We start from the raw sequence: 27,818 nt of genomic DNA on the forward strand, positions 1-27,818 counted from the left end.
AATTTTGCTCCTTTTCTTGTGTAATTGGTTTTTCTCATGAAGTCCAATATTATTTTTAAACCCCTTTCATTTCACCAAAAATGAGTACAATTGCCACTGCAGAGCTCCCAGAACACTGTACGCCACAAAGATATTTTATTTTTATTCCTCAAGGGGGAGATTTTCAAAAGGCAGAAGGGAGCTCAACTTCTACTGAAAGTCAATGGGAGCTGAGTGGCTCTGGCTTGGGCCTTCTGAACGTCTCCCCAGTAGCCTGACCGATTTTAATACAGTAATTGTTAACAGCATAAGTAAATGATAGGTACATGTATCACAGTCACTAATTTTAACATTGTCTGTGCCTGGACTCTCTCAGATTTGTGTACAATTTGAACAAAAAGAAGTTAGAAGCTCTCTAAATTCACATACATAGGAAGCTGGTATTTTGTGCTCATCTCTGAGCACATGAGAGGACGGAAACAAGGAAAGAAAAAAGGGAGCAGTTATTCCAAGTTACCTGTATCCTTTTCTTCCAAAGTTTGGAAAACTTGGTTGGGTTGATTAAAAGCTCCCCCAAGGCACAAGATCAATAACTTGTGTGATTAAGACTTGGAGTAAACATCTATAATATTGACTGAGAGGAAGGGAACAGGATACCATGCAGCGCTCTCAAGCTCCATAGGGCCCGAGGCTCCTCAAGGCTCCATGAGAAGCCAGAGGGCTGTTATAAATTAGGTCAGCTGCCAGTAGTCCCAGAGGGCTATTATGGTTGCAAGGGATTGTCCCTTTTCCTTGGCCATGCCCCATCCATTGTCTGCAAGTGGGATTAGAAGAGGAGCTGTTACTCCAGTTCAGCAGGTCATCTACATTTTCTGCTCCCATCTGCGACTGGCAGACTAAATTAGGAGCCTTTGGAACAGCACTGGTCTCCTTCCCTCCCTTCTCTAGAACCTCTCTCCATTCTCCACCTCTCCAACATCTAATACGTCAATGTCTGTTACACTTTCGACACAAGCAATTTACCATGGTTAAGGCTTTTCAAAAATGGTGCAGGTCCTTCATCACTCTCAATTCCCGACCCACCAGATTTCATGTTTATTCCCACCTGTTCCTTGGTCTTCTCCTCTCTGTCTCGAATGTGGCCAGCAACAATCCGTTCCGTTTCCTCACATAGCCTTGGATAGGTCGCCAGCTGTAAGGCAAAATGGGGAGGAATTTAAACTTGCTGAGTGATGTTAAAAGGGTACAAATGGAGAATCTACACTAGTCCCTGAATAGAAGTAAATTTTGTAAACACTAGTACTAAAGTTAACAAGACCCTATGAAGCATACTTACCAGTAAGGGTAGTTTAATACAATATGCACAGATCCATACTCTGGGAACTTGCATGCCATTTGCTTCACGGAATGCTCAAGAAAGTAGTGGCCATTTTCAGTGTATGCTCCTTTGCAGAACTGAATGTTTGGAATGAGAGCATACATGGAACTGCGGCTTGAAACCATCGACTTCTATTCACTTAATCCAAATCTATGTCAAATGACCCCCTGAAAGCCACTCTCCAATCTGGCAATGAGCACCTCAAATACCTGAGAGCTCTTAACCCACAACAGGACCCAATGGCAGCAGCTCTCCCACCTTGGACTGGAAGACTTCAAGAGCTCGTGGACTGCTGCAACCAAGGAGAGACGTACAAGATGTAAAGCTAAAAGCAGTGCACATTCATCTTCAAGTGTTTTCACCTGTGGCACGTGCGGACAGGACTGTAGGTCAAATATTCATCACTGATCTCATCTCAAGACCAACAATAAATGACTGTTACTCATCCGTCAAACTCAATAGGAGACTCCATCATCATCAGTTTGATTACATGTGTCTATCTGTTCCAAATGGGCCAAAATGAAGGGAACAAAAGAACAGTAATCTTGCTGCAAGTTCACAGTGAAAATCTTTGCTTTTTTCTGGTTAGGTCATTATCAAAGATATCTATGATTTTCCAGAATGATGTGTTAAAGAATCTTGCAAACAATCAGCCAAAACAATTAGCCAAAATCTTTAGGCCAGCAAAGATTTCAGATGGTGGTGAAGAACCTCACCCTGATTCTCTGACAAGAGATATGAAAAAGCTGATAAAACACTCTTGCATTTCTGCAGTCAGGTTCTTGTGTGCTGTTATGCCATCTTTTCGCTAAAAGAAACATAAGAATGAGCACACATTTCCTTCACTGTCTGATCCACGAATGGGTGAATGATTACATTCATGGATTTCAGAAGGGGTCACCAGTTGCTGTTTTAGTGCTATGGACACCAGAAGTTGCATTTGCACATTGACTTGGCTAACCCTAATCTAAAACAGGAGCTGGCTCTTTGGGTGAGGGGGAGAACCTAAAAGACTTCCTCTAATAAAAGCTATGTTAGGCAGATCTCTCACTCTGCGCAGACTTAAGCAGTAAAGGCCACACAAATTGAAAATCCTTTAGAGAGTATCCTTCACTTAGAGACAGAAGAAAATAAATCTGTTGAGCTAAAAAAAATTCTTAAAAAGCAGAACATCCATTTAAATCCCCACTGCTTCAAGTCCATCGGAACTAAACTGAATGAAACAGATTACCAGACCCAAGGAACCAGATGGCACCTGCCAAAACCACACCACCAGTGCAGACCCTAACACTGACTAGACAACTGTTATAACTCTCTCTCTCTCTCTCTCTCTCAAAAAAGCAGTGTTTTTTTAAAAGCTAAAATACTATAATCATCAACTACTAATGATTAAAAACCTAAATTAAACCAGTGGTACTGCAAGGAAAAGAGGTCCCAGGATTTCCAAGCTCAAGTCTGCAGTAATCAGTGAAGAACTGAAAAGAATCAGGTCCATGGTTTCTTTATACCCCATCTCCAAACATTCAGATCCACCAAAGCAAGGTCTCTAGAGGGTTCCAACTTGGATGCCAATGGGGCACGTGCTACCCAAGAGCATAGGCGCCGACTCTGTGGGTGCTCCAGGACTGGAGCACCCACTGGCAGCCAAGCTCCCCTCCCTGCACCACCTCCTCCTTCCCCCTGAGTGCACCGAGTCCCCGCTCCTCCGCCTACCTCCCAGCGCTTCCCACCAGTCCGCTGCCAAACAGCTGTTTGGCAGCATTAGCATGCTCTGGGGACAGAGGAGAAGCGGGAACATGGCACACTCAGGGGAGGAGGCGGGGCCAGGGACTTTGGGGAAGGGGTTGGAATGGGGGCGAGGCCTCATGGAAGGGGTGGAGTGGGGGTTGGTTGAGCATCCACCACAAAGAGGGGAGTTGGCGCCTATGCCCAAAAGTATGGAATCATCTGGCACAAAACTTCTCTCATAGATTCACAGGAACAGATCTGTTTAGAGATGAGGTACTCTCCGAGCAAAATCAATGAGAACTGTGTGCACATTCACAGGAATAACAATCATGATTTCTCATGCAGATAAGTAATAAGGATTTTACCCTTCATTTACATGTCATAATTCAACAGAAGACTAGAAAGAGGGCAAGTTATTTGCATGCAGTTCCTATATACTAATATACAGACTGATGTTTCCATTAAGCTATGCGTGTGCTTACTCAAAAGAAACGGAACACACAGGCTACCTCATGCATGCGCACGTCCTCCTGCCAAACTGCTCCTTCCAGCAGGCGGGAAGAGGACGCTTCAGTTGTCCTCTTTCTCCCGCAGCTGAATACTCTCTCTACTCATGGCTTTAGTATGTGCTCCTGTAAATTATTCCAAAGTTTCAGATTCCTAGAAGGCTCCACCATGTGGCACCTGCTGAGTCTCAAGGTGGTACTCATAGATCATGCACTGCAAATCATAGCTTCAAACAAGGTAACCAGTGTTATTGTTTTACTTGACTGGATGTTTTCCCAAGTGGAACTTCCTCTGAGCCTTGAGAGGAGTGAAAAACTGAAAAATTGCCCTAATGGATTTAAGGAAAACTGTTTTTCTTCAACTTTAGTCAAAGAAATCCCAATCCCCGGGGTGGGATTTTCAGAAGGTGATTTAGGGGCTTAGGTGATTTAGGAGCTTAGGTGATTTAGGAGCTTAGGTGATTTAGGAGCATGTGTCCCAATAATTTTCAATGGGATTTGCACTCTTAAGTCACTTGGGCACTTTTGAAAATTCCACCCAAGAACTTTTTCTGAACCTACTGTTGGAATCCTGATGCTCTGAGTTGAGTGTGAGTATAATAACAAATCTTATTCATGCATCACAAGCAGCAAAGCTTGCCATTTTCATGCTCCCCAAAATCTTGATTCTGCCTTGTCATCCTACAGGAGGTGAGAGAGAGCACTTAGGCCTTGTTCTATAATCCTTTCAACCTCTAAGGTGCAATAACTGGCAACAGTAATGCTCTACATCAATTTGTCGTCTATTCATTCTGACACCGTTTTTTTTAAAAATGGGCTAGAGTGGGAGTAATACTAAGCTGCGTTCCTTGGACTAAGTACTTGCGATGCCATCTTTCACTTAAGAATGGAGTGAGCATGAGCCCACATCTCCTGTATTTCCTTCCCTGCTGATCAAAGAATTGATATTTGCAGCGTTGGTGTTGGTCCAATAAAAGACGTTACTTCACCAATGTTGCCTCCCCAAACAGAAAGTCCTAGCCAACCTCGATGATTGGGCAACCCTATTTTGTAGATCACATTCATGGAAAAGAAATGTAAGGTGATGTACATTGGAAAGAACACTTTACAGCCCACACACTTGGCTGGATCTAAACCATAACTGCTTAGAAAAAGATCCAGGCATCATTGAGGCTAGACATCTACTATGATGTGGTTTGAAGGGGGCCTGCAGTTCCAACAATTCAGCAACTGTGTCAGCTCTTGCATTTAATGGATAAGGAAAAACCACCATTCTAAAACACCAAAGAAAATATTATTCAGGTGACAAGAGTAAGATACTCTACCTTGATAAGGCAGTTCCACATTGTCACAAGCTGAACCAATGACCTAAATGACATGAGTACATTGAACTAAGGGATTTTTGTTTGTTTTCAGAAGTACAGTACAAGAATGACTCTGGGAACAAAAGCAAATTCCATTCCCATTCTTCACTGATGATGAGGATGAAGGAGATCACAACCAAATATATTACTTAATCTTAACTGAGATTTACTGCTTCAGACTCAGAGTAGAAATTAACATTTGAGAAGACACTATCAAGAGTCCATTCACAATATTCCCTAGACTCTACAAGCTATTTTCCACATGAAGAGACTGACAGAAGGACTGATCAGAAATGACACTGGACATTAATCATTTTGTCCTCTTCCTGTGCTTATAATATGGGAAAGAGTTACAGTTAGTGCCCTACAGTGCAGAACCTGCTTCTTAGTAGTTTGTTTGGTTTAGTGTACTCTATTATTTGATTCCCTTGGAGCATTTAAACACCACCATCTACAACTCTACTCTGTGCCAGGATTCTGCAGTCATTTTAAAGCTATTCTGATTATTAAAAAGGCAATTTATTCTGTTTGCTCAGAACAGTTCTTCCAGCCCCGCCCACACACAATAGCTAAAAATAAATGCAACTCACAACATCTACTGCAGTTTCCTCCCCTAATTATCCCACAGTGTCAACCAGTCTAGAATTCTTGATACTAAAGCTAGTGCAATTTTCTCATAGCTTACAATATTACATCTGCCAACACCAAGATATTAATTACCTGATCATTCTAAGTACCCTTTAGCTATATACCCACCTATGGCTACCATTAAGCATACAGACCTAAAGAGTTAACAACTGACATAGTACTGAATAGCTTAGACTAGGAATAACCTTTTGTCAGAATTCAGAGTAACAGCCGTGTTAGTCTGTATTCGCAAAAAGAAAAGGAGTACTTGTGGCACCTTAGAGACTAACCAATTTATTTGAGCATAAGCTTTCGTGAGCTACAGCTAACTTCATCGGATGCATACTGTGGAAACTGCAGAAGACATTATATACACAGAGACCATGAAACAATACCTCCTCCCATCCCACTCTCCTGCTGGTAATAGCTTATCTAAAGTGATCACTCTCCTTACAATGTGTATGATAATCAAGTTGGGCCATTTCCAGCACAAATCCAAGTTTTCTCACCCTCCGCCCCCCCCCCCACACACACACACACAAACTCACTCTCCTGCTGGTAATAGCCCATCCAAAGTGACCACTCTCTTTACAATGTGTATGATAATCAAGGTGGGCCATTTCCAGCACAAATCCAGCACAAATGGCCCAACCTGATTATCATACACATTGTAAGGAGAGTGATCACTTTAGATAAGCTATTACCAGCAGGAGAGTGGGATGGGAGGAGGTACTGTTTCATGGTCTCTGTGTATATAATGTCTTCTGCGGTTTCCACAGTATGCATCCGATGAAGTGAGCTGTAGCTCACGAAAGCTTATGCTCAAATAAATTGGTTAGTCTCTAAGGTGCCACAAGTATTCCTTTTCCTTTTGTCAGAAGGGGGCCCTTAATCTCCCTCAGACTAGATGGGTGAATAGCAAGGTACAAGACAGAAGTGTCAAGCCAAAAAGGTATCCTTCAAGAAGCAGGAATCCAAACTCAGCAAAGCCCGGCGACAGGAACAAGCTGTGGCAGGCAGATTGAAAATGGCAATGAGGGGAACTAAAAGACTAGCTAGCCAAAACCAGAAAAACAAAAGGAAATGGATGTATTTCAGAAGCAGAAGTCTACAAGAGTCAGTGGGTCTGCTACACTATTGGAGAATAAAGAAAAATCAAGGTGGAAAGAGACACTGCAGAAAAAGTGAATGGATAAAAATTTTCTCCTAAGGTGCCTGAGTTGCTTCTGAAAAACTGGACTTAGGTGCTTCTGAAAATTTTGCCCATCTACTTCCGTGCATCAGTCTGCAGCACAGAGGATGTTGGGAAATACTTATGTCTGACTTACCCTTTTCAGATAATAAAGATGAAGCGCTGTCAGAGACAAACATGTCAAAAGAGAGGTGCTGGAAGAAAATGAAATTAAATAACAAGTCCCCAGTATCATACAGTATACCTAGAGTTCTGAAGGTACATAAGAATGAAGTAGCTAAGCTACTGAGGAAATGTAATCCATTAAAAATTAGCTGCTATATTAGAGGACCAGAAGGAAATCAACATTGCATCTCTCTCTTAAAAAGACAAGATTATGAAAGCTACAGATCAGTAGGCCTTACCAGGCAAACTGTTTGAGAGAGATAACAGCATAAAACATGAACAGACATCGGATATGATAGGGACAAAACAGCATGTTTCTGAAAAAGAAGAACTATTGATCTTTGAGAGTGGCAATAAGAAAGTGGATAAAGGAGAGAAAGTTATTTATTTACATGTTTGAAAAAGGCTTTTATTACATCCCGTAGCCTGTTAAAGGACCTAACATACTGACGTAAAGAACTGTCATCATTTTCAACTGGTTAAGAGACCAAACAAATAGAGGAAATAAACTGTCAGCTTTCATCAAAGAAAGATGCTAATCATGGGGTGCCCGAAGAATCTGGACGAAGACTAACAGTGTTCATAATAGTTATCAGTGATCTGTACAAGAAAGGTTTCAGAGTAACAGCCGTGTTAGTCTGTATTCGTAAAAAGAAAAGGAGTACTTGTGGCACCTTAGAGACTAACCAGTTTATTTGAGCATGAGCTTTCGTGAGCTACAGCTCACTTCATCGGATGCATCCGAAAGCTCATGCTCAAATAAACTGGTTAGTCTCTAAGGTGCCACAAGTACTCCTTTTCTTCTGTACAAGAAAGTAATCAGTGAAATGGCAACATTTGCAAATGACATTATTTATGTTAGTCAGGACCAAAGAAGACCAAGAACTACAGATTTCAGAGTAGCAGCCGTGTTAGTCTGTATTCGCAAAAAGAAAAGGAGTACTTGTGGCACCTTAGCGACTAACCAATTTATTTGAGCATAAGCTTTCGTGAGCTACAGCTCACTTCATCGGATGCTGTAGCTCACGAAAGCTTATGCTCAACTAAATTGGTTAGTCCCTAAGGTGCCATAAGAACTACAGAAAGTCCTACCCAACTAGATGATTGGGCAAAACTATTGTAGATCACATTCATGGAAAAGAAACGTAAAGTGATGTAAATTGGAAGGAACACTTTACAGCCCACACACTTGGTTGGATCTAAACCATAACGGCTTAGGAAGAAGATCGAGAATTGAGGATAGCACAATGAAAACACCCAATTAACATGTAATGGAGGTGAAAAAAGAAAACAAGAAGTTAGGTTGTATTAAGCAAAGAACAGAGGGTACTGAAAATATACTATTGCCAATAAATAAATTGATAACCTGCCCCTACCTTGAATATTGTGTTCTGTTCTTGCCATCTCAGAAAGGGATCTAGCAGAAATAGAAAGGTTCTGGAGAAGGGCATTGAAAATTATTAGGAACACAAAAAGACTTCCTTCTAAGGGGAAGTTTAAAAGACTAGGGCTCTCTACAAGCCAATAATTTTTTTAAAAGGAGCGATAATTTAATGAGGGGACTGATAAGAGAGGGCATAGCAAAGGTATAGAACATAGTGAATGACATGGAAAATAAACTAAGCATTCCCATTTACCCTCTTCTCATTGTATAGAAGAGGATATGAAAAAGACAACACGTTTAAAACTGATTAAAAGGAAACATTTACACACATAGAATCATAGAATATCAGGGTTGGAAGGGACCCCAGAAGGTCATCTAGTCCAACCCCCTGCTCAAAGCAGGACCAAGTCCCAGTTAAATCATCCCAGCCAGGGCTTTGTCAAGCCTGACCTTAAAAACCTGTAAGGAAGGAGATTCTACCACCTCCCTAGGTAACGCATTCCAGTGTTTCACCACCCTCTTAGTGAAAAAGTTTTTCCTAATATCCAATCTAAACCTCCCCCATTGCAACTTGAACACATAATTGTTCTGGCACAGGACATTGAGGTTAAGAGTTTAGGATTAAAGAGGGTTAGACGTTTATGAGTTATATTTGATTGGGTAACAAATTATAAGGAATATAAACACAAGAGTATTTCAGAGGCAAAAATCAACCACCAACTCTGTGGGAACTAGGAAGAAACTATGAAGTATCTGGTACTGGCAAGCTACTAGATGAGATGGACCATTGGTCTGATCCAGTACAAAAATTCCGATGTTCCCAAGATTAAGACGTGAGGACAGATGACTAGCCCGCCACTGGGACTCTGACATGCTTTCTATCATTGTTATTAAAAGCATTTTGGCCCTATCTGGGACCTAAGCCATTTTCAGCCACAGTTAATGGTGGTCACTGGGGATCCATTTTTGACCATAGGTAGTTTTCAAGTGATTAAGGCACTTTGGAGGCTAAGCCACTTTTGAAAATCAGACTGACACTTGAAAATGTTATCCCCTTTAACCAAGGCATATACAACTGACTTCTGATTTCTATGTTGAATTCAGTTCCATACTAAAACCTGAACTTTTTAGTCACAATAGGAAAATAAGGTTTTCTTAAAAAAAAAAAAAAAAAAAAAAAAGTATAAATAAACCCGGGTACACACTGTATGCAGACCAATCGGCCAGAATACTCATTCATATCTACTAGCTCATTATTTTACTATACTTGTCGGGACCTTAAATTAAGGTTTCATTATTTAGTACACACACTATTCACTTTAGGGAAGTCAACTGCACAACTGTTCTTTCCAATGCAATTTGTTTCCTACATTCATTCTGCAGTTCTTCAGACTAGTTCATCCTTCCACCCACATGCATAACTATCAAGTGGGGTAAGTGTGGGCAAATCAAAGGGAGATTGGATCGTCTCATGTTTCTATCATGTAGCCTCTTGAAAGTTGGTGATGATGAGTTATGGATTTGCATATATGAGAAACAGCACAGGAGGGTATTTCACCACTATTTGGACACTTAAGTACAATTCTACTCTGAAAAGTTTCTATGTAAAAATGCACCTTTTTACTCAGCAGAACTGCTCTCTGAATATATTTGGAATCTAGTCTGCTGTCTTTAGTGATAAACGAAAGACTACTATTTTTTCCTATTGTCAGTGCTACAAAGACAACTTCCGATTCTGGATTTTTCTGGCTTATGCCTCAACAGAAATGTTAATTAAGTTTCATTTGCAGGGCCATCTATATGATCTCATTTTCTCTATATTAGGCCTTCAGTAACAGCCATGCAACACCAACTGCGGCAATATGGTTATACAGGTGAAAATGGGCCAGCACTTGACTGGGTTTTTTTTCCCCTGAAAAAACAAACCATGCTGGTGATGATGCAAGATCTAGAAACAAGCCATTTTGAGCATCAGAACCTAAGATCAGTATTATAGTACTTTTTATTTGTAAACTGGATAAGAAAGCAACTAAGACACAAATGTAGAACCATACCATCTCATATAATTGCATCATTTTTCTGAGCAGAGCCACATGGCAAAGCATCTTGCCCATTATATTATCTACCATAACACTGGATTGACAAGTGTACTTCAATGATTAATGAATCCATTCAGAAGTTACCTTTTTAGTGCATTTCTTGACAGTGTTGATTAACTCTTGCATCACCAGATCCACGCTTTTTAAGCAAGGCCCTTTCAGCTTCACTATCTGTTTTTTAACTATAGCCTCAAAGGCCATGTCTGGAGTAAACAAACCTGTTCTGTGGACATATAATAAAACATGTAAGATACTGAAGAAAGACTTTAGGGGAAAAGAATACAACTTTTTATATTGAACGTAAAGCAGAGTCACAAACATCATTACGATATAAACAAAATGATTCTACAAGTTGCAAGATGAGTGACTAGCTTAAAAAAGTCTAAATACAGCATATGTTTATTAGTAACAAACATGATGCACTCATCTGACAAGCGCTGTTCAGTTATGATAACAGCTCATAGCATATGCTCTGTAGTTTAGTTTGTAAAAGTAATGAAGTATTAGTAAAGTTAGACCTTAATACAGCACTGTCTCTGTATTTAAACCATTACTGAGAAATGGAATGAGACCACTGTGTTTTGACATGTGAATTATGGGGTGTGTAGATTAAGAAAATGGTGAATTAGAGATTCAAAATAATAGTTTAGCATGGAGAGAGTGTGCACAGTCACTATCTCTTAGGGGTCCACCATTCATGCAGCTACAGTATGGGTAATTGTTGGCGAGCATTTCTATCAAACAGCATTTTCGTTTTCAGGGATTGACAGCCCAACTATAAAAATAGTCAGATGAAAATGACATGCAAGACCTAGCACAGCACTCACTTGGTCTGTCTTTAAACAGAAGATTTAATATGAAAATTAATGTGATTATTTTTTAAATTGTGGAGTCGGAATGAAAAAATAAAAAGTCCACTTAACCCGCATCTGTAGTTCATCAAGTTGACCACCAGTATACTGTAAAGCTACTCTTGTGGTAGGCACATGTACCTGCAGCAGACAGAGTCAAAACCATCTAAAAGCAGTGACAACTGGCACTATTGCTCACTCACACAGGGCTGACCATTTGGATAGAGTTACATAAAAAATCATAATCCAAGTTCCCTGCGTCCCCAACCACATCAAAAGTCCTTCTCCCACCTATTCAAAACCCCATATGAAGGCTCTGAAGAATCAGGACAGTTGAGTGGTGCATGTGGACCTATATAGGCTGACATCTCACAGAACTAGTTACAAATAGCCCTTATTTCTCCTTCAAAAACTGCCTGTAGAGAGCCCTGCTTAAGAGATATTAATTAGAAGTCACACAGCCTTTAAGGATATAGGTCTAAAGAAAAGTGAAGATTATAGGACTGCTATCCCAAATTGACCATCCCATCTAGTTGACAAGCCAAGAATAATACTTTATAAATGTAAGCACTGATCTCAAGGTAGCAGTCTGAAGTGTCCACAAAGGAGATATTTTCTTAGCTATGTTGGGCAAAGGGCTTTGGATCAAGGGGAGCGTGACTTTAGATCCCAAAGTATTGGGACACATAGTAGCTCACAGCAGATCTGCATACAGGTACTAATTCACTGAAACAATCTCTGGGCAGAGCTTGATTGCCCCTGGATTTAACTCCATATGCCACAAATAATATGGAAGACTAACAAAGGGGTTTGGTCCTATGTAAGCCATAGCCAAGAGCTCTTTAACATCTAGACTAGCGTTTTCCCAAACTTTCGAAAGCTGGGCCTTGCTTTAGGAAAATGAAATAAATCATGTCCACCTGACAACCTCGCCATGTGTTGTTGAAGCTTAATGTATACATCTTTCATGTTTCTCTCAAGCACAACTGTCCTTCACACCGTGCCAAGGGGGAATACCCAACACTTGAGAAACACTGACCTAGCCTATATAAACTTATCTTCCCTGTAAGTTATATGGTTCAGAAAAAAGTCCAGGTAAATAAATAAGATTGAGTGGAACTCAAATTTAGTCAAGATCAGGTAAAGGATGGTATCACATTATCCTTATTTTAAGGGAATTCAGCCATCAGGGCTTAGATCTCACCCATTCTCCTTGGTGTTACAGATGCTAGCAATGCTGTACGTACAGGTGATGTAAAGAATATTTTCCAAAGGGCTCCTACAGTGATACCAAATCACATGAGCATCAAAATTTAATTTCAAGGAGAGTTTCTTCTCAAATGGGTGGAAAAAACATACAAACTGTCCTTTCAGAAACTGTTTCACTGTAGAACGTGCAAATGTGGATAATCCTTGGCTGGGCAATTATATTTGTCATCATTCTCTTATAAAAGCGTCTCTCTGGAATCCTACGTGCTAATACTAATCGAAAACAGACAAATCATCCTTATATAAGATAACCAGCCCATCCCAAACCAAGTATTTCACCTCCTCCAAACACAAGTTACAGATATTTCCATAAAATGAACCCACGCTGAACTCCTCAGTAAATCGGTCACTTAGAAACAGCGAACAATGCAAGGCACTGAAGCAGCGGAAGGTGCACTGTCTCGGTCAGCAGCACAAATTGAAAATCTTTTCCATTTCAAGGCATAGGTTTTCCTCAAAGATTTACGACTTTCCAGAAATATTCACTTAACAGTTTGAGAGGACTCCAGATCAGAATTTCGCAACACGGCACATTGCAAGCCATGATATTTAGGAATCTCAGACCTGGATAATGCATTTGACTTTGATACTGTGAAAACAGATGTGGAAGAACTGAAAGGCAGACCTCAGCGGAAGGGGTAATTGGTCCAAATATGAATACTGACATGTCCACGAAGGACAGAACCCTTGCAATCAGTACCATTGCTGAAGCATAAAAGGATAAAGGTAGCAGAGTATGGCCCCAAGCTAGAAGAAAGTTGTTCAAGGATTTTGGATCACTATTTCGTACAGAACAAAAACTGAAGGCACACTGAATTCTCCTTCAAGACAAAGAGAGCTTTTTGAAGGATCCCTGTAGTTTGGAATATTGACATGGTCAAAAACTTGAAAACCCCCTCATGCTGGGGCTGATAAATTCCAAATGAGGCTGTCTGCCAAGACCATGTTCTTGTGTGGAAAAAAAAACAGATCTAGAGGTGCAACTTGATATGGAATGCACCACTTCCTCAGGCTGGACAGTTTCTTGACACAAACAACAGAAACGAGCTCCCCCTATTAGTGCATGAGATACATGGCTGTGGTGAGGTCTGTCAAAATCAGTACAGATTTGTCACGGATGTAAGGAAACAAAGTTCTCCCTACCATTCATATTGCTCAGGATTCCAAGAAATTTCTAATCCTAGGTCTCTATGGATTTTGAAACCCTTGTTGTAACCTAGAGACAGTATAATTGGGCATCCCAACTTACACCTGAGGCATCTATAAAAATCACAGCTGACAGGAGCCAAGCAACAGACTCTACTCCAGAAACATTTTATGGACTGTCTACCATGAGAGTCCTGCATGGTTTAGAATATTGTCATCAGTGTTTATAAGCCATCTTTCAGAGTCCAATAAATTGTCCTCATCCAGTACTCCACTGGTCTCATTCTGAGCCTAAATAAAGAATCATCTATTAGGCTCACAGAAATAAGAACCCCTTACAAGCAATGTAATATCATGTGTTTATGCAGTTTTTAGCAGGTGATGGATGCTAAGTTATAACCTTCACTAGAAAGCTCCCAAGGTATGTCCCAGAGGAATTTATACAGTCCTTTGGAGCACCAGCAGGCATCTAGGGTAACAGTTGAGAGAGAAACATAATGAAGGTGAAACTTCATGCAGTAAATAGACATAGGAATGAACTTTGTCTAGTTAGTAAAGCTCTGACAGGATCAGATAACTGGAGTTAGAAACAATAACTCCTATCCAATGCCAGGGAAATGTAGCTATAAGTCTCCCCTAGTTTAAAAAGAATGCAAGTTATAAATGGGAATTTGTGCAATCCAGTTGACTTAGGAATGTACTCTGCCAGCAGAACAAGTTCATTGCAGATGTGTGACACACTTTGATTCTGGCTCTCTGGTGTCTTGACTTAACCCCTGCGCAACATGGGTGTAAAAAGTTACCAAGTCTGAATGGAATTTATTTGCACCCTGCACAGATATTAGTAAGTACAAGTGTAACCCACGGATGAGCTTGTTACAAGTCCTGCTTTGTGCTGATCTGCAAAGGATCTGAGTATGGCAGATATGGAAACTTACTGCCAGATATGGGACCTTATTAAATTAAGACATCATTGGGCAGCACTGTATTAAACAAACAGTTTGTGTGATTCTGTTCTACTCCATAGGGAAGGTCTGCCACATTTCCTCCAGGAATTAAAACCAGGTACCACCTCCTGGAAAGGTTCACGTATACTAGTGTAAGCAGAGTCTGGATGAGCTCTCCCCTGACATCTAGTGGTGAGCTGTGCAAAAGACTTCAGAAGCTGATCTCGTTTGCATGGACACACCCACCCTGCCTAAGTGCTCAGCATGATGGGACTACTTGCCCAAATGATCACTTGTGGCTGGTGCTGGAACCCCAGTCTTCTTGTTATTGGGGCAGGAGTAATAAAGTGTTGCTATCCTTGTCGTGTGAACCGAGGGCAGCAGAACTGTACCTGGCATACCCCAATGGAGGGACTCACCCTCAACTGAACAGCACTCGCTAGGCGGGTGATGTGGGTTCCAAAGCCGAATGAGTTGTGAGAAGGTGGGAATAGGAATGTGTACATGGTGGGGTGGGCCCTGTTTAAGGGTCCTAGACACATTTGACCCTTCCTCTCTCCATGGTATAATAAAAGAGCTAATTTAGACTCAATTGAGAGTCTTGTTACACGCGGCAGAGCTGAAATCACTGATATCTAGGTCTAACTATTAGACTTATTTTGGGACAGTGTCTCTATTGCAAGAGACTGCCCAGTGTGCACCAGCAGTGAGGCTCCCCCACTAGCAGCTGAAATCACTGAGAGCTGTGTTAAGTGTGGCAAGTGGCTAGCAGGGAGGTTGGGAGGAGAGGCGTGGCCCACAGGTTACCTGGCGGAGGGATGCGACCCACAGGGTGGCTGGTGGAGAGGGCCAGAGCAGAGGCGTGGCAATTGGCCACTGGGGCGACGACCGAGTGCCTGAGCAGTGCAGCGTGTAAGGTGCCTCCTTACCCACCCCCCCGCTTCCACACAGGATGGGAGGTGAACTCTGCAGATGAATCTCTGAAGTCTGGGGCTGCACTGGCCAAGGACAGCAACTGTGAGTGGGGTACAGAGAACAGATGGGCACAGATCGTTCCCCTCTATTCGACACTGGTGAGGCCTCATCTGGAGTAATGTGTCCAGTTTTGGGCCCCACACTACAAGAAGGATGTGGATAAATTGGAGAGAGTCCAGCGAAGGGCAACAAAAATGATTAGGGGTCTAGAGCACATGACTTATGAGGAGAGGCTGAGGGAGCTGGGATTGTTTAGTCTGCAGAAGAGAAGAATGAGGGGGGATTTGATAGCTGCTTTCAACTACCTGAAAGGGGGTTCCAAAGAGGATGGCTCTAGACTGTTCTCAATGGTAGCAGATGACAGAACGAGGAGTAATGGTCTCAAGTTGCAATGGGGGAGGTTTAGATTGGATATTAGGAAAAACTTTTTCACTAAGAGGGTGGTGAAACACTGGAATGCGTTACCTAGGGAGGTGGTAGAATCTCCTTCCTTAGAGGTTTTTAAGGTCAGGCTTGACAAAGCCCTGGCTGGGATGATTTAACTGGGAATTGGTCCTACTTCGAGCAGGGGGTTGGACTAGATGACCTTCTGGGGTCCCTTCCACCCTGATATTCTATGATTCTATGATTATAGGGACTTTTGGGTTGCTGGACTTAAGACCCTGAGGGGAAAAGGACACTGCCCAACTTACTTGGGGATGGGTCTTCTGCTCATGGCTTGTGTTTATGAGCCCTACTTGCAGTATTTTCCCAAATTAATGCTGAGTTAATTCCCTCCTTTTATTAAAAGTTTTTGCTACACTCAGACTCTGTGCTTGCTAGAGGGGACGTATTGCCTCTTAAAAGCGCCCAGGGGATGGTGTGTAATTGTTATAGGTCACTGGATGGGGGTTCGAGCTGGTTTTCTGTTGTATTGTTGAAAGAGAACCCCTAGATACCGAACCTGGCCCTTGTTAATGCTGGCTTCACCTGGCAGAAGGGTTACACTAGTGCAAACTGGATTCTGCATAGACCAAAAGACAAAAAGAAGGAATTTTGGATTAAGAGGCCAAAGTTAAACTGACTTCTTCCAGCAAACAGACATGACCTGCTGTCCAAGGGGGACCCCAACCCTTGCAGAAGAGTTGAGAGGACTTTGTCCTACTGGGGCCCTATAAGACTGATGGGTGATCTCTGGTAAGCTGTTAGCATGCATAGAGCAATGTTGTTTTTAAATATATATTTTCTCTGTAATGCTTTTATTTGAAGAAAAAATGTGATTGCTTGGAAAGAGCTGTATGGTAACTTGGAACTGCTGGCATTTATACTCTTCAGAGCCCTCTTGTAACAAGCAAAATGCAGGTGCTGGGTTATTTAGGCAGGCTGGCTTGCTGGGGATATCACAGTGTAAGGCAGGGAGCTGTGCAGCCTTAAACCCTGGTCAAGAGGGAGAAAGTTGTGGGTCTCAGCCCAAAAGAGGCAATAGCTGCGAACCAGGAACCTTTAAGTGGGTGCCCTCAACAGGCCCTGGAGGTGCAGCTACCCTGAAACTGTGACAATGAGTTGTTAACAGCCCTTGGCTACATTGTTATATGCCCAGCTACAGTCTTAGATCTTTAGCTGAAACTATAGCAGTTCATGCTTTTAGCTCTGGAGTTTCCCAGTTCAATCCCCAGTGTGTGGGCCAAGATAGTATCAGCTACACAAGGTCATAGAGAATTAAACCCTGTGAATCATGTTCCCAGGAAGCATTACTGGAATGTTCCTTTACTCATAAGACCAATAAATATAATTAAAGGTGGATAGATTGAGACTTCATGAGTAGTGTTGGTAATAACAAACAAATATATAGACGTGTGTCAAATTTTCATCAACAGGAAGGAGCCCAATAATTCCACAAAGCCTGGCAGAAAGGTACCAATAGAGCCTACGCAATCTGCTGGCCACTGGGTTTCCACCCTCCTATGCACCTTTGGATGCACTTGTTCCTTTTTGCCCGTAATTCGCAAATATGACACCTTCACTGGCTGAACAGATATGCAATGATGAAGAATCTGGAATAAGTAGAACACATATGGGAATATTTATTTGTTTATGCCAGAATTCATCTTCCTAGAAAGCTTCAACACCTTGGGAAAATGGTCAGATCCATGATCATAACATTATTCAAGAGGCATAAGTATGAATGTTTCAATAGAGCAAAGCCAGAAAGCATCCGTGATATACTGAGAGACAAGCTTTGTGTCAGCATCTGTGCCAACTTTGAACCAATCCTGCACTGAAATCCTTGACATATGATGCCTACATCACATCTTCTGATGGCCAGCCTTCAGTGGCAGATGCTCAATCCATCTAGGACAGCATCAACATCCCAAATTCTAACCACCCTGAGTCTCAGTAATGTCTACATACCAAGCTCCAAACAGCTTCAAGTTTATAATCTGATCACATGCATTGTCTTATCGGCTTTCTATGGAAACAAAATAGTTTTGGGATTTTTTTTTTTAGGGAATGAAATTCTAATAAAAACTAAACTGTGTTAAGCGTCTTGTTAATGCTTGCTCAGTACACCTCACACACTGTTGTCAAAATATTTATCCAAAAAGTGGGCTATAATAAATCAGAAAAATAATAATTCACTGATCATTAATATTCTTGCGTGATGTACGCAGAGTATAAATTTTGTAGATTAAATGTACATACATCACGCAAGAATATTAATGATCAGTGAGTTACTAGTTTTCCAATGATTTCTTACATGCCACCTTTTGGATAAATACCATGACAACAGTATGTGAGGTGCACTGAGCATGCTAGGCCTGACAAGAGTTGCTGACAGAGTAGTGAACCACCAATGGGCCAAATAAACGTTCAACATATAGTGGCTGCCCTTAAAAATGAAGCAAAATATTTACTGAAACTATTTTTTTTCTTTAGCCATAATGCCAACTTATGGAGGGTGGGGGCAGCACAATATGTGATAAGCCTGCATGCTACCCTAGACTTTTTAAAAGTAAATGATAGAAAACCTTTAACACCATTTAGTTTTGATTAGAATTTAATTCCTAAAAACCACCTATTTTTCTTTCCTTTGAGAATTGCTTATGAACAGCACACACACCCTTGCTGTAGGTCAGAACACTCCAGAAAGCAGATGAGGTAATGCACATGTTCAGATTACAAATTTGAGATTGCAGGAAGATCATTTACATTGTTAAAATCACCAGCTGGGGAGAAGCCAGCATGGCATCTACACCCAGCAGGGGAAGGGAACTTTACCTGGAGGTACACTTCAGAAGAATACATTTCAAAGGTTTACTGGGCTATAAAGAGAGGGGGAGTAAACCACTACGTCATCCTTCACCTGTGGACACAAAGAAACCAAGTGCTGTGAACTGTGTTTGGATCCTGGCTAAGGACAATGCTGAGAAAACAAATATGAACAAAAGACTCTAGTTTGTTGAGTTTCTGTCTTAATAGCATATTTTCACTTTTGTTTGTTTGTGATCATTCCTATGCTTATTCCTTCTACCTGATAGCTCTTAAACCCATGTCCTTTTATTAAAAAGTGGTTTTACTTTCACTATAAACCAACTCAGTGCTGTGATTGAAGGGAAAGGTGTGTTAACCTCAGGTAAGCTAATAGGCTGCTGTGTACTGTCTCTTTTAAGGAGAGGAGAACTTGATAAGGTTTTGTGAGTGTTCTAGTGGGAGGGACTGGACGCTACAGGGAAAACTGTTTGGGGAAAACATGGCTACAAGAGCTATTGGTGTTACCCTTCAAGGAGTAACCAGGCTGGTGAAAGCCACGGAGGGGCTACTGTGCTGTGATTCCACAGCGGGTATCAAGGCTCCGAGCCACAGAGGCATACATGGTTACAGGGCACATGGTGACAACCCTTTACTGGTCTGGATTGAACCCAAAAGTGTCCATTTCATATAGTTTTTGCATTTGATATAGAATGTATGTGGTAGGCAACTCAAGCCAAGCAAAGAAATGATAGAGAATCATTCTCTTTTCTGAATTTTGTGTCTTCAATCCATCAATCGCACCAATTCCATCAGCCATCGTGCTACATAAAAATCATGTCTCATATGTGGGTGCTCTAACAGCAGCGATCACACAACCAGAAGAATTGTGTAGATTTGCTCTGTACATGATCTCTCCATAAGTCCCGGACAAATTTGGTATCTCCATGCAAATTAGTGGGCATGAGAGCCACCACTCTCATGGCTATGTTAAAAATGCAGGCATGAGATATATTTTTAAAAAAAATCAACTGCCAGGTGGATGAGAAGGTGATGAGTGTGTTTATGGATTAACAAAAGTACGCTTTCTATAGATGTGTCTGAACCTGGAGAAATGGGAAGCACTTGCCTGATACCATGTATGTTTTTGATTGCATAGCTTATTTCTCTCCGCAGTTCTTTCTCATTGAATTCCATCTAGAGGAACCAAAGGATAAAAATCATGTTATACACAAATGCTTTTAACAATTCTGCAGAACATCCTACTAGACAACCAGAGAGGCCAGGGTCTACAAAACACACTCATGGTAGGATTTGGGGATGGTCACCTTAGGAGAAATGTGTTCCATTTATTTATTGTTAAAATTCTGGTGGACTGACAGACACACATACACACACACGCAGAGCTTATCTGTAGGACTGGCAGAAGAGTAGATAGGGTGTCTCAGACAGAGTTTTTTAACACAAAACCTGCATTTTTCTACAATCTGGGGATAAATGCTTGCATGTTTTGCACCTTAAACCGAACTGGTAAAAAAAAGCCCAAAACTAATAGCTATTTTCCACAGCTCTAATTTTAAAAAGGTACCTAAGTACTCATCACTAACAAGAGAATCTGAGTTACATCAGAAGCAGTTGTTTACCTGCCCCATCTACCCAGAAAAAAGATGCGGAGAGCAGCCAACAGTGATAGAACAATGGAAAAGGTACGGAAAATAGTAAGAGCTGGGAAAAAGAGACAGACATGAATAAATATCAAAACGTGACCGCTAGTTTTGACATTAGTCCATGCAGAAAGAGAAATGTAAGATGTCACATGTAACAGCTGAATTCTACCAAGACTAATTTTGCAAGGTAAGAAGACATGTAGTTACAAAGATATTTGTTACAAAACATGATTCATTCCTTACAAATTTGCAAGAATATTGGAAAAGAAATTGAGAAATTAGGGAGCAAAGAGGGAAATGTTTTTGCAAAAGCCACAGAAAGCGAACATTTGAGCCATTTTTAATTAATGTAGAATTATGACTGAGTTTTGAATATTGCATATGACAACAATCTCAGATTGTGATTTGGTATTAATAACCAGAAATAAAAATAAACTTCTTTCCTGTGTATTGGTGATAATTCTTCCCTTTTGTGTAATTTACTCCTTTTAATTAAGGGTTTTCCTGTTAGAACACCTTCAAAGGAAATGTAACTTCACTGCCACTATCAAAATGAGTATGAAAATATAAAAACACAACAACTCAAAGCAAGGAGGACAGACAGACACATACCTTTACTAGTTCAAAAGGAAAACGCTCATGGAAAATGCGATTGATTTTGGCACCACCAGATAGTTCTAATGTGTCAACTTGATCCCCTGATCCTTCAATTCTTTTTTCAAAGTCCACTGAGAACTGCTGAACCATCCTTAAAGTTCAAAACAGAAACAAACTCAACAATGCTAAGCTTTTCATTTCATTTTTATTTCACTGTATTTATTGCCAAAAGAATGATATTTCTAGGGTTAACAGTGGTACCTACATGGCCTTCTCCACTCCCAAAGGACACAAACAAGTATAAGGTTTTTCAAGTCTTTTTATAAATGTATACGGCTTACTCTCTTAAAAACACCAGCTATTTTTAATTAGATTTTCTGTATGGCTTGATATAAATGTCCAAATAGGTTGGCACACATACTGAACATAGAGTCCCATGAGGGAACCTTATGATAACAAACAGCAGTGGACGCAAAGACAGCTATGTTAAGAAAACATGTATTTTTGATTAAAAAGCAAGAAAAGGTTCCCTGAACCACACCCGGCATTCCAGGGGGTTCCAGTTTAGCGCAGAGTACACAAACCACAGCCCAAGATTATAATTCTCAGCGTAGGACAAAACGAAATGATTTTCATCCAGCCCAGCATATTCTATGACTATTAAAATGAATTATGGAAAAATCTTTCTAAAATGGAAAGTGGCTAAAAATGTTATAATGCTTTCAGCCACAATAACCTCTTTGGAGTTTGCAGAATGTATAAGCGTCCTTCTGCATCTGCCTTTCACTGGGAAACATCAATATCCTAAGCTTTAAGCTTAAACAAGCGAGAAACTATTTTACATACATGGAGGAGGAAATGGAACTCACTGCAGTAAGGCTTTAGTCTTTCTAGTCGGATCTTCTGGTTTAAAGTTTTTATATGCCTCTACTTCATGCTCTATAGAAAGCAGCTGGCTCTGAAGTTTGCTCCGGAAGGCTGGCAGTGTGTCTCGAATGTGATTGGTGAGTTGCTACAAAATAAAATGAATTCTTTAAAACACTGGAAAGGCAGATGGATGGAAAGGATATAGCCCATTCCCTTTGATTGCCACACACAAGAAAATATGACTTGTGTTAGGCTTTCCAATGGAATTCAGGTTGATCTTTGAAGTGACAGGAATACCCACAGGCAATACAAGAGCTTCTTTTCCTGTACACATACTATAATCAGAGCTTGAACAATTATCTGGCATCCCTCCCCCATATATATATATATATATATATATATATATATATATATATATATATATATATATATACACACATATATATACACACACACACACACACACACTCTGTTGAGCACTAAAATGAGGCTTGGTAAAAAATACTTGCTCAGCTACACCAACAAAAGCCAGGCACAGTTAATTGACAGTGGCACAGTTCCACGTTAAGTTCTAGCCCTTTCAGAAAGCCACTTATACAATCAACCAATGCCGTCCCCTCTCCTCCCTTTTCAGGATTTCTCCACTGCTATGGCCTGCTCTCTCAGGCACACAGCAGACCCTCAGTTTTCCAACTCTTCCATTTTACCTAGGGCCTCTGCTGTTTGCTCCACTTCCCCTTTTAAAGGATCTGCAACTCATGGGGAGTAAGCCATAGACTGATCTCCCATCCAGTTGTGGGGGACAACAAACCTAGCAGCTCTAGCGAAACTACTCCCTCTTTTCCCCACACCCCCTGAAAAAGAGCAAACAGCTCTGCTGCTCCCTCCTGTTATGGGATGACAGTGTCTGGGTCACTCTGTTTCTTTCCTTTCTGCTCTTCCAAAATGTCAGCAACATCCCAGCCACACACAGCTGATTTAGCGGGTCCAAATTTCTACTCATCCGAGGCAAGCATCTGAGCAGTTTTTGCCAATTGTACTATAATCATACACTCCACTATAATCAGACACTCCATGAGTATACTACATGGACCCTTCAAGTAATGGTCAAAGGGCTCAAATCCATCCACAGTTTGAACACGTTCTTTCTAGCCACCTCCAAACCTAGCAGAGGGTTTTGGAAACACACAAATTGCTCCTAGGACAATATGGTAAATCCTGGCTACTCCACTGAAATGTTTTTTCCCAGAAGGCCACATCTGTACTACTGGAGAGTCTCTATTGCATTATTTACCCATACATACAGCACTGGTATCCAACTTGCAGCCCTCAAGTCTCTGAATTGGGGCCTTTGAGGAGAACTGTGTTAAGATGATGTGTATTTGTATAAACTGAAAAAAAACAACCACATTCCCTGAACCCCACCCTGATACTTTTAAATAGTGTTTGAATCAGCCTTGTTACTACAGTGAGGAAATAAGGGGCATCTTCTCCTACAGCCCTGGGAGCAGCTCTGCTCCATTGACACCTTCCCTGCCAGGCCGTGGGAGGCCCACGGAAAGCAGGATAGCTGCTCAATTGGCTCTGTCTGCACGTAGGACAGCATCTATTGGAGGACTGCTCCCCTACCCCACACAGGGCAGCAGAAGATATAGGAAAGAAGAAGCTGAGAACCAGCCACAAGTTATAGCTCCCTGTCCCCTAGCAGAAGACTTGTAGGTGGTTTCTTCTCCCTTTGTGCAAAGAGAACTGAACAGGGCAGAGGAACTGCCCCAACATTGACTGGGGCCTCTGGGTCTTTTTAAGATAATGTTTGGCCCTCAGGCTAAGGCGGGCACCACTGTTCTACAGTGTTAGTATATAGGTCTGTTTGTTAGCCTGGGATAGAATTCTGGGTTTGACTTTTTGATACTCTTATACTAATATGCAAAAACAAAGGACAAAGATTGTGTATGTTGCTTCTGGATCAGAGCAGTTAAATTGTTACTTGAGTGCACACTTTAAGACTGCCTCAACCCGTATCTCAAGGCAAAGTCAAGCAACCAGTCAGAAGGGGCAAATGGGTTTGGAGTGGGGGAGGTGTAAAATACTAAAAGATCAAACAAATGCCCGTGCCTGACAGCAGCACAACCTCACTCCTTACCCTTCCCAGTGGGACTGTAGGCGTGCACTGCAAGTATATTTGGGCCGGCTAAGAAGAAGAAGGAGAAGGAGAGAATGGGGAATTGGAAATGAGAATGGGGACATAGAATATCAGAGTTGGAAGGGACCTCAGGAGGTCATCTAGTCCAACCCCCTGCTCAGAGCAGGACCAATCCCCAATTTTTGTCCCAGATCCCTAAATGGCCCTCTCAAGGATTGAACTCACAACACTGGGTTTAGCAGGCCAATGCTCAAACCACTGAGCTATCCCTCCCCCCAAAGGCAAGGCTCTGCGGCATCAGAGCTAGGAACAGAACATTGGGAAACAGACTCTGCCAGCATGTAGAGCTATCACATTGTCTGCACTTCAGACTTCTGCTCTCTGTCTACGTGACAAGAACCCGGGGAGAGGGTGAAGGGAAAGCCCTCTAACATACAGTTTAGATGCTTTTAGTACCAACAGCTATATGGGGAAAAAAATCTTGCCTTATAATCACTTTATCTTGACTTTCATTGGCAATCCTTAAAGCACTGGAGAATGGAAAAGCAGGAAGCAAAGGGGGGAAACTAATTCACAAACAAAACTCACTGACTACATGAAGGCCTGACCTTTGCTCATTTATAGTTTCCATGTGTATTGTGGTAAGACCTGTACTATCAATGTCTAATTAGACCGTAAACTCATTGGACCATGGGCCACTTCTGTTTTGTACAGTTCCAAGCACATTTTTGATGCTCTGTAAGAAGAATGATTTTTTAAAATATTTTAATGCGTTTTGGGGCATGTCTGAAACAAGTCAATAATAACCATGAAACAAATAAATACGATACTGTACTCAAAGTAAAGTGCATTGGCTTCAGGGGCACAAAGATGGATAAAAATTCAGGAAGAAGGAAGTGGTTGCTATATATAATATTCAATCAATATCTGGCAAAGGTCAAGAATTACTTCAGTTGGTTTTCATATTTACACTAACTGACCTCTCATCACACTCCAAACATCAACAAATCTAGCAATTTGGAAAGGTGTAAGTTTGCTTTGATCAGTGTCATAGTTTTATAACCACTCAGCATAAGAAGCTACTAAGAAGAGAAGTTACTAGTGCATTTCATATTTGCCCAAGTGATGGTGGGGGTTCTTCCATTTTTAATGGACAAAGATGTAACAGATCATACACAAATAACCACAGTTCATTGATTAAGGACAAAAGGTTTTTTTGAATCTATGTTACAAATAAATCCTCTGTTATTTCTCCCTCTAAAACAAACCAGGAATAAATTATTGTTCAGAAAAACCTGTAAACAGAGTTCAATGAGCTATTTTCCCCATAGAATCACACTCTGGAGTTTCATTTGAGCACCACCTTGTGGATCCAGGGACATTTAAATTTCAAGCAGATTTCAAACAGGCACCAGCACGTGTAACAACAACATGCTTCACATGAATGGTACTTACATGGATCTCTACAGCATAACCCGTTCTATTCAAATAAAAACTCACAGAAGTCCAACAATGAATACCGAGGGGCACAGCAGACTGTATTTTTGTAAAGTAGCCAACTCAGACAAATTTTAATTACTGGTAAGTAAAATGAAATAACTGGGAAGTGATAAGATACCTCCCTATGGTAATGAGAAATTTAACTATTTTAACCTAAAAAAAAAAAAAAAAAAAAAAAAACACTCCAAAAAGTGACCAAAACAAAAACATTCCAAACAAAAGCAAACCTATAGGATGCATGAGAGTTCTGCCACCTTGTCTCAGAAACAGGTTCTGTATCGCAGATAAACTGCCCTTGTATTCCTCTCTAGTGGTTGCTCTAACCCAAACAGAACATGCCTCAACACAGCCATCAGATTGCACGCCTGCCAAGTCACTGTAGTGAGAAATGCCAATCATTTAGTCTTGTTCCTCTCGGAAATAGCAGCAGTTATTGGCATCTGTTAACTGAAGTCAAAGGAAACAAAGAACCAGGTGGGCTTTCTAAGGCCCTTATTCTTCTCCAAATAAAGAGCCAAGAACCTTGTAACAGCAAACGTGGGAAAAGTCTCACCGAGATGAGCAAGCAGAAATGAGAAGAACATTGGCAAGATGATCAGCTCATTAAGTTGGAACTCTGACACTACTTTCAATAAGGAATTTAGGGATCCATTCAGAGCACCATCTTATCCTTTTCAAACTTGGTATGAGGTCGATCAGTCACTAGAACCTGTAGTTCACTCACCCGTTACAAGCCAACAGAATTAAGCAAGTAATAAATCCATTTCTTCATGCCTGAATATCGGTGACATCATAGCAGAATTTTCAGAAGCCTTCACGATCCATCACTAACTTGGAACTCTCAGCACTAGCCTTCCAGTGACTATCCATGTATCTCATCGCTGGTCATCCCCTACTATGATGACCCTTCACTATTCCTTCCTTAATAGCGTTCTCAAGGTTATTTCCATTACTACACTTAATGTATACTTAAGAAGCATAGACATGGAAATAAACAAGCCAATGTAGGAAATTTGAGCTCGTAGGAAATAAGTAGCTCAAAAAGAGGCATCATAAGTTTTGTCAGGATTATATGAATATCCAACAACACAAGACTTTTTAAACAGGGGATGTCAAATTCAATATGCCCACATTAGCCTGATAAGTTGCTGAAGAGAAACTTAGTTTACCCTTCAACAAATTCATGGTAGTCCAAGAGAGTTGCCAAAATGAACATGAAGGGAATCTGTCTTTAAATCTAGCAGACAATTAGTTTGGTTGAATTTTGGGGGAAAGGGAAGGATGGGGCCCAGAGGAAGTGACCAATTTATAAAGGGATCCATGTTGGCCCACACACACCAAATAACAAACCTTTATGATGTTAAACCCTTTCAGTGGACTCTTTTGGATAAACCAGGAAGACTTGAGACATTTGCTAAGAAACATCATGCCTCTGGAGTTTTACACTATCAAGAGACTGCCTGGTTCCCATCTCATTGCATAAGTCAGTATCATCCACAGCTGGGCTGAGAACCATCTGTCTCAGCCAAAAGAAGGTTATCAATTTCAGTCAACCCTTGGTCCCCCCTGAGCTTGGTCGGCACCTTTGCTACCAGAGGTAGTGGTAAACGGTTTCCAAGACTCCCCTCCACTGTGGATAGAGAAGGTATCCCTTGCCAGAATAGTACATTGATAGTTTCTTGTTCAGGTGAGTGACAAATGGATCAGCCTCTAGTTTCCAAGCTGGAGGAAGGTGTGATCCACCACGCTGTTCTCCAGAGGATATTCATCAGAGTCTTCAACCAATCACAAGAACTGCTCTGTGTTCTCTTGGGGTCACAAATCACCTCAAAGGAGATGAGGAGACAGGGCTATGACCCTACACCCCTATTCACTGCCCCAGAGACCAAACAAAGGTGCAGCATGAGCACCCCATGTGTTCCATGGAGCAATTGTGTCTCCTGGGGGACAATTCCAAAACTCCAGCCCACCCTAGCCCTCCTTGGGGTAGCTTCTAGCTCCATATACCCCTTACACAGGGTTGTGATTAGTGCCATAATCTAATCCTTAACCTGAAATAATGCACAGAAGGAGACAGGAAAATGCATTCTTTATCTAGAGTCAGATGGACTGCCTAGAATTTTCTTCTTTGGGAACTTTAAATCACACAATGTGTTATAAGTCATGTTTTCATGCTAGGCCGCTTAAAAAGCCAGAGATCAGTATA

General features: G+C 41.2%; 1 protein-coding gene across 11 annotated transcripts in view; it reads right to left on the reverse strand.

Annotated features, from left to right (window-relative positions):
* The window catches only part of DNM3 (dynamin 3), a 311,515-nt gene that overhangs the window by 203,600 nt on the left and 80,097 nt on the right, over nt 1–27,818 (reverse strand). For all 11 annotated transcript variants that reach the window (XR_006292780.1, XM_043553169.1, XM_043553167.1 and 8 more), the window contains exons 7-11: nt 21,972–22,114; nt 21,118–21,253; nt 19,968–20,035; nt 10,507–10,645; nt 1,085–1,171 (exon numbers count right to left, since the gene is read on the reverse strand). Coding sequence is in view for 10 of the 11 variants with exons in the window: in XM_043553169.1 (XP_043409104.1) it covers nt 1,085–1,171; nt 10,507–10,645; nt 19,968–20,035; nt 21,118–21,253; nt 21,972–22,114 (573 nt within the window). In the remaining variant the exon portion in view is untranslated. The remainder of the gene's footprint in view (nt 1–1,084; nt 1,172–10,506; nt 10,646–19,967; nt 20,036–21,117; nt 21,254–21,971; nt 22,115–27,818) is intronic.

The sequence above is a fragment of the Chelonia mydas genome, chromosome 8 (assembly GCF_015237465.2).
Source record: "Chelonia mydas isolate rCheMyd1 chromosome 8, rCheMyd1.pri.v2, whole genome shotgun sequence".
Lineage (NCBI taxonomy): Eukaryota > Metazoa > Chordata > Testudines > Cheloniidae > Chelonia > Chelonia mydas.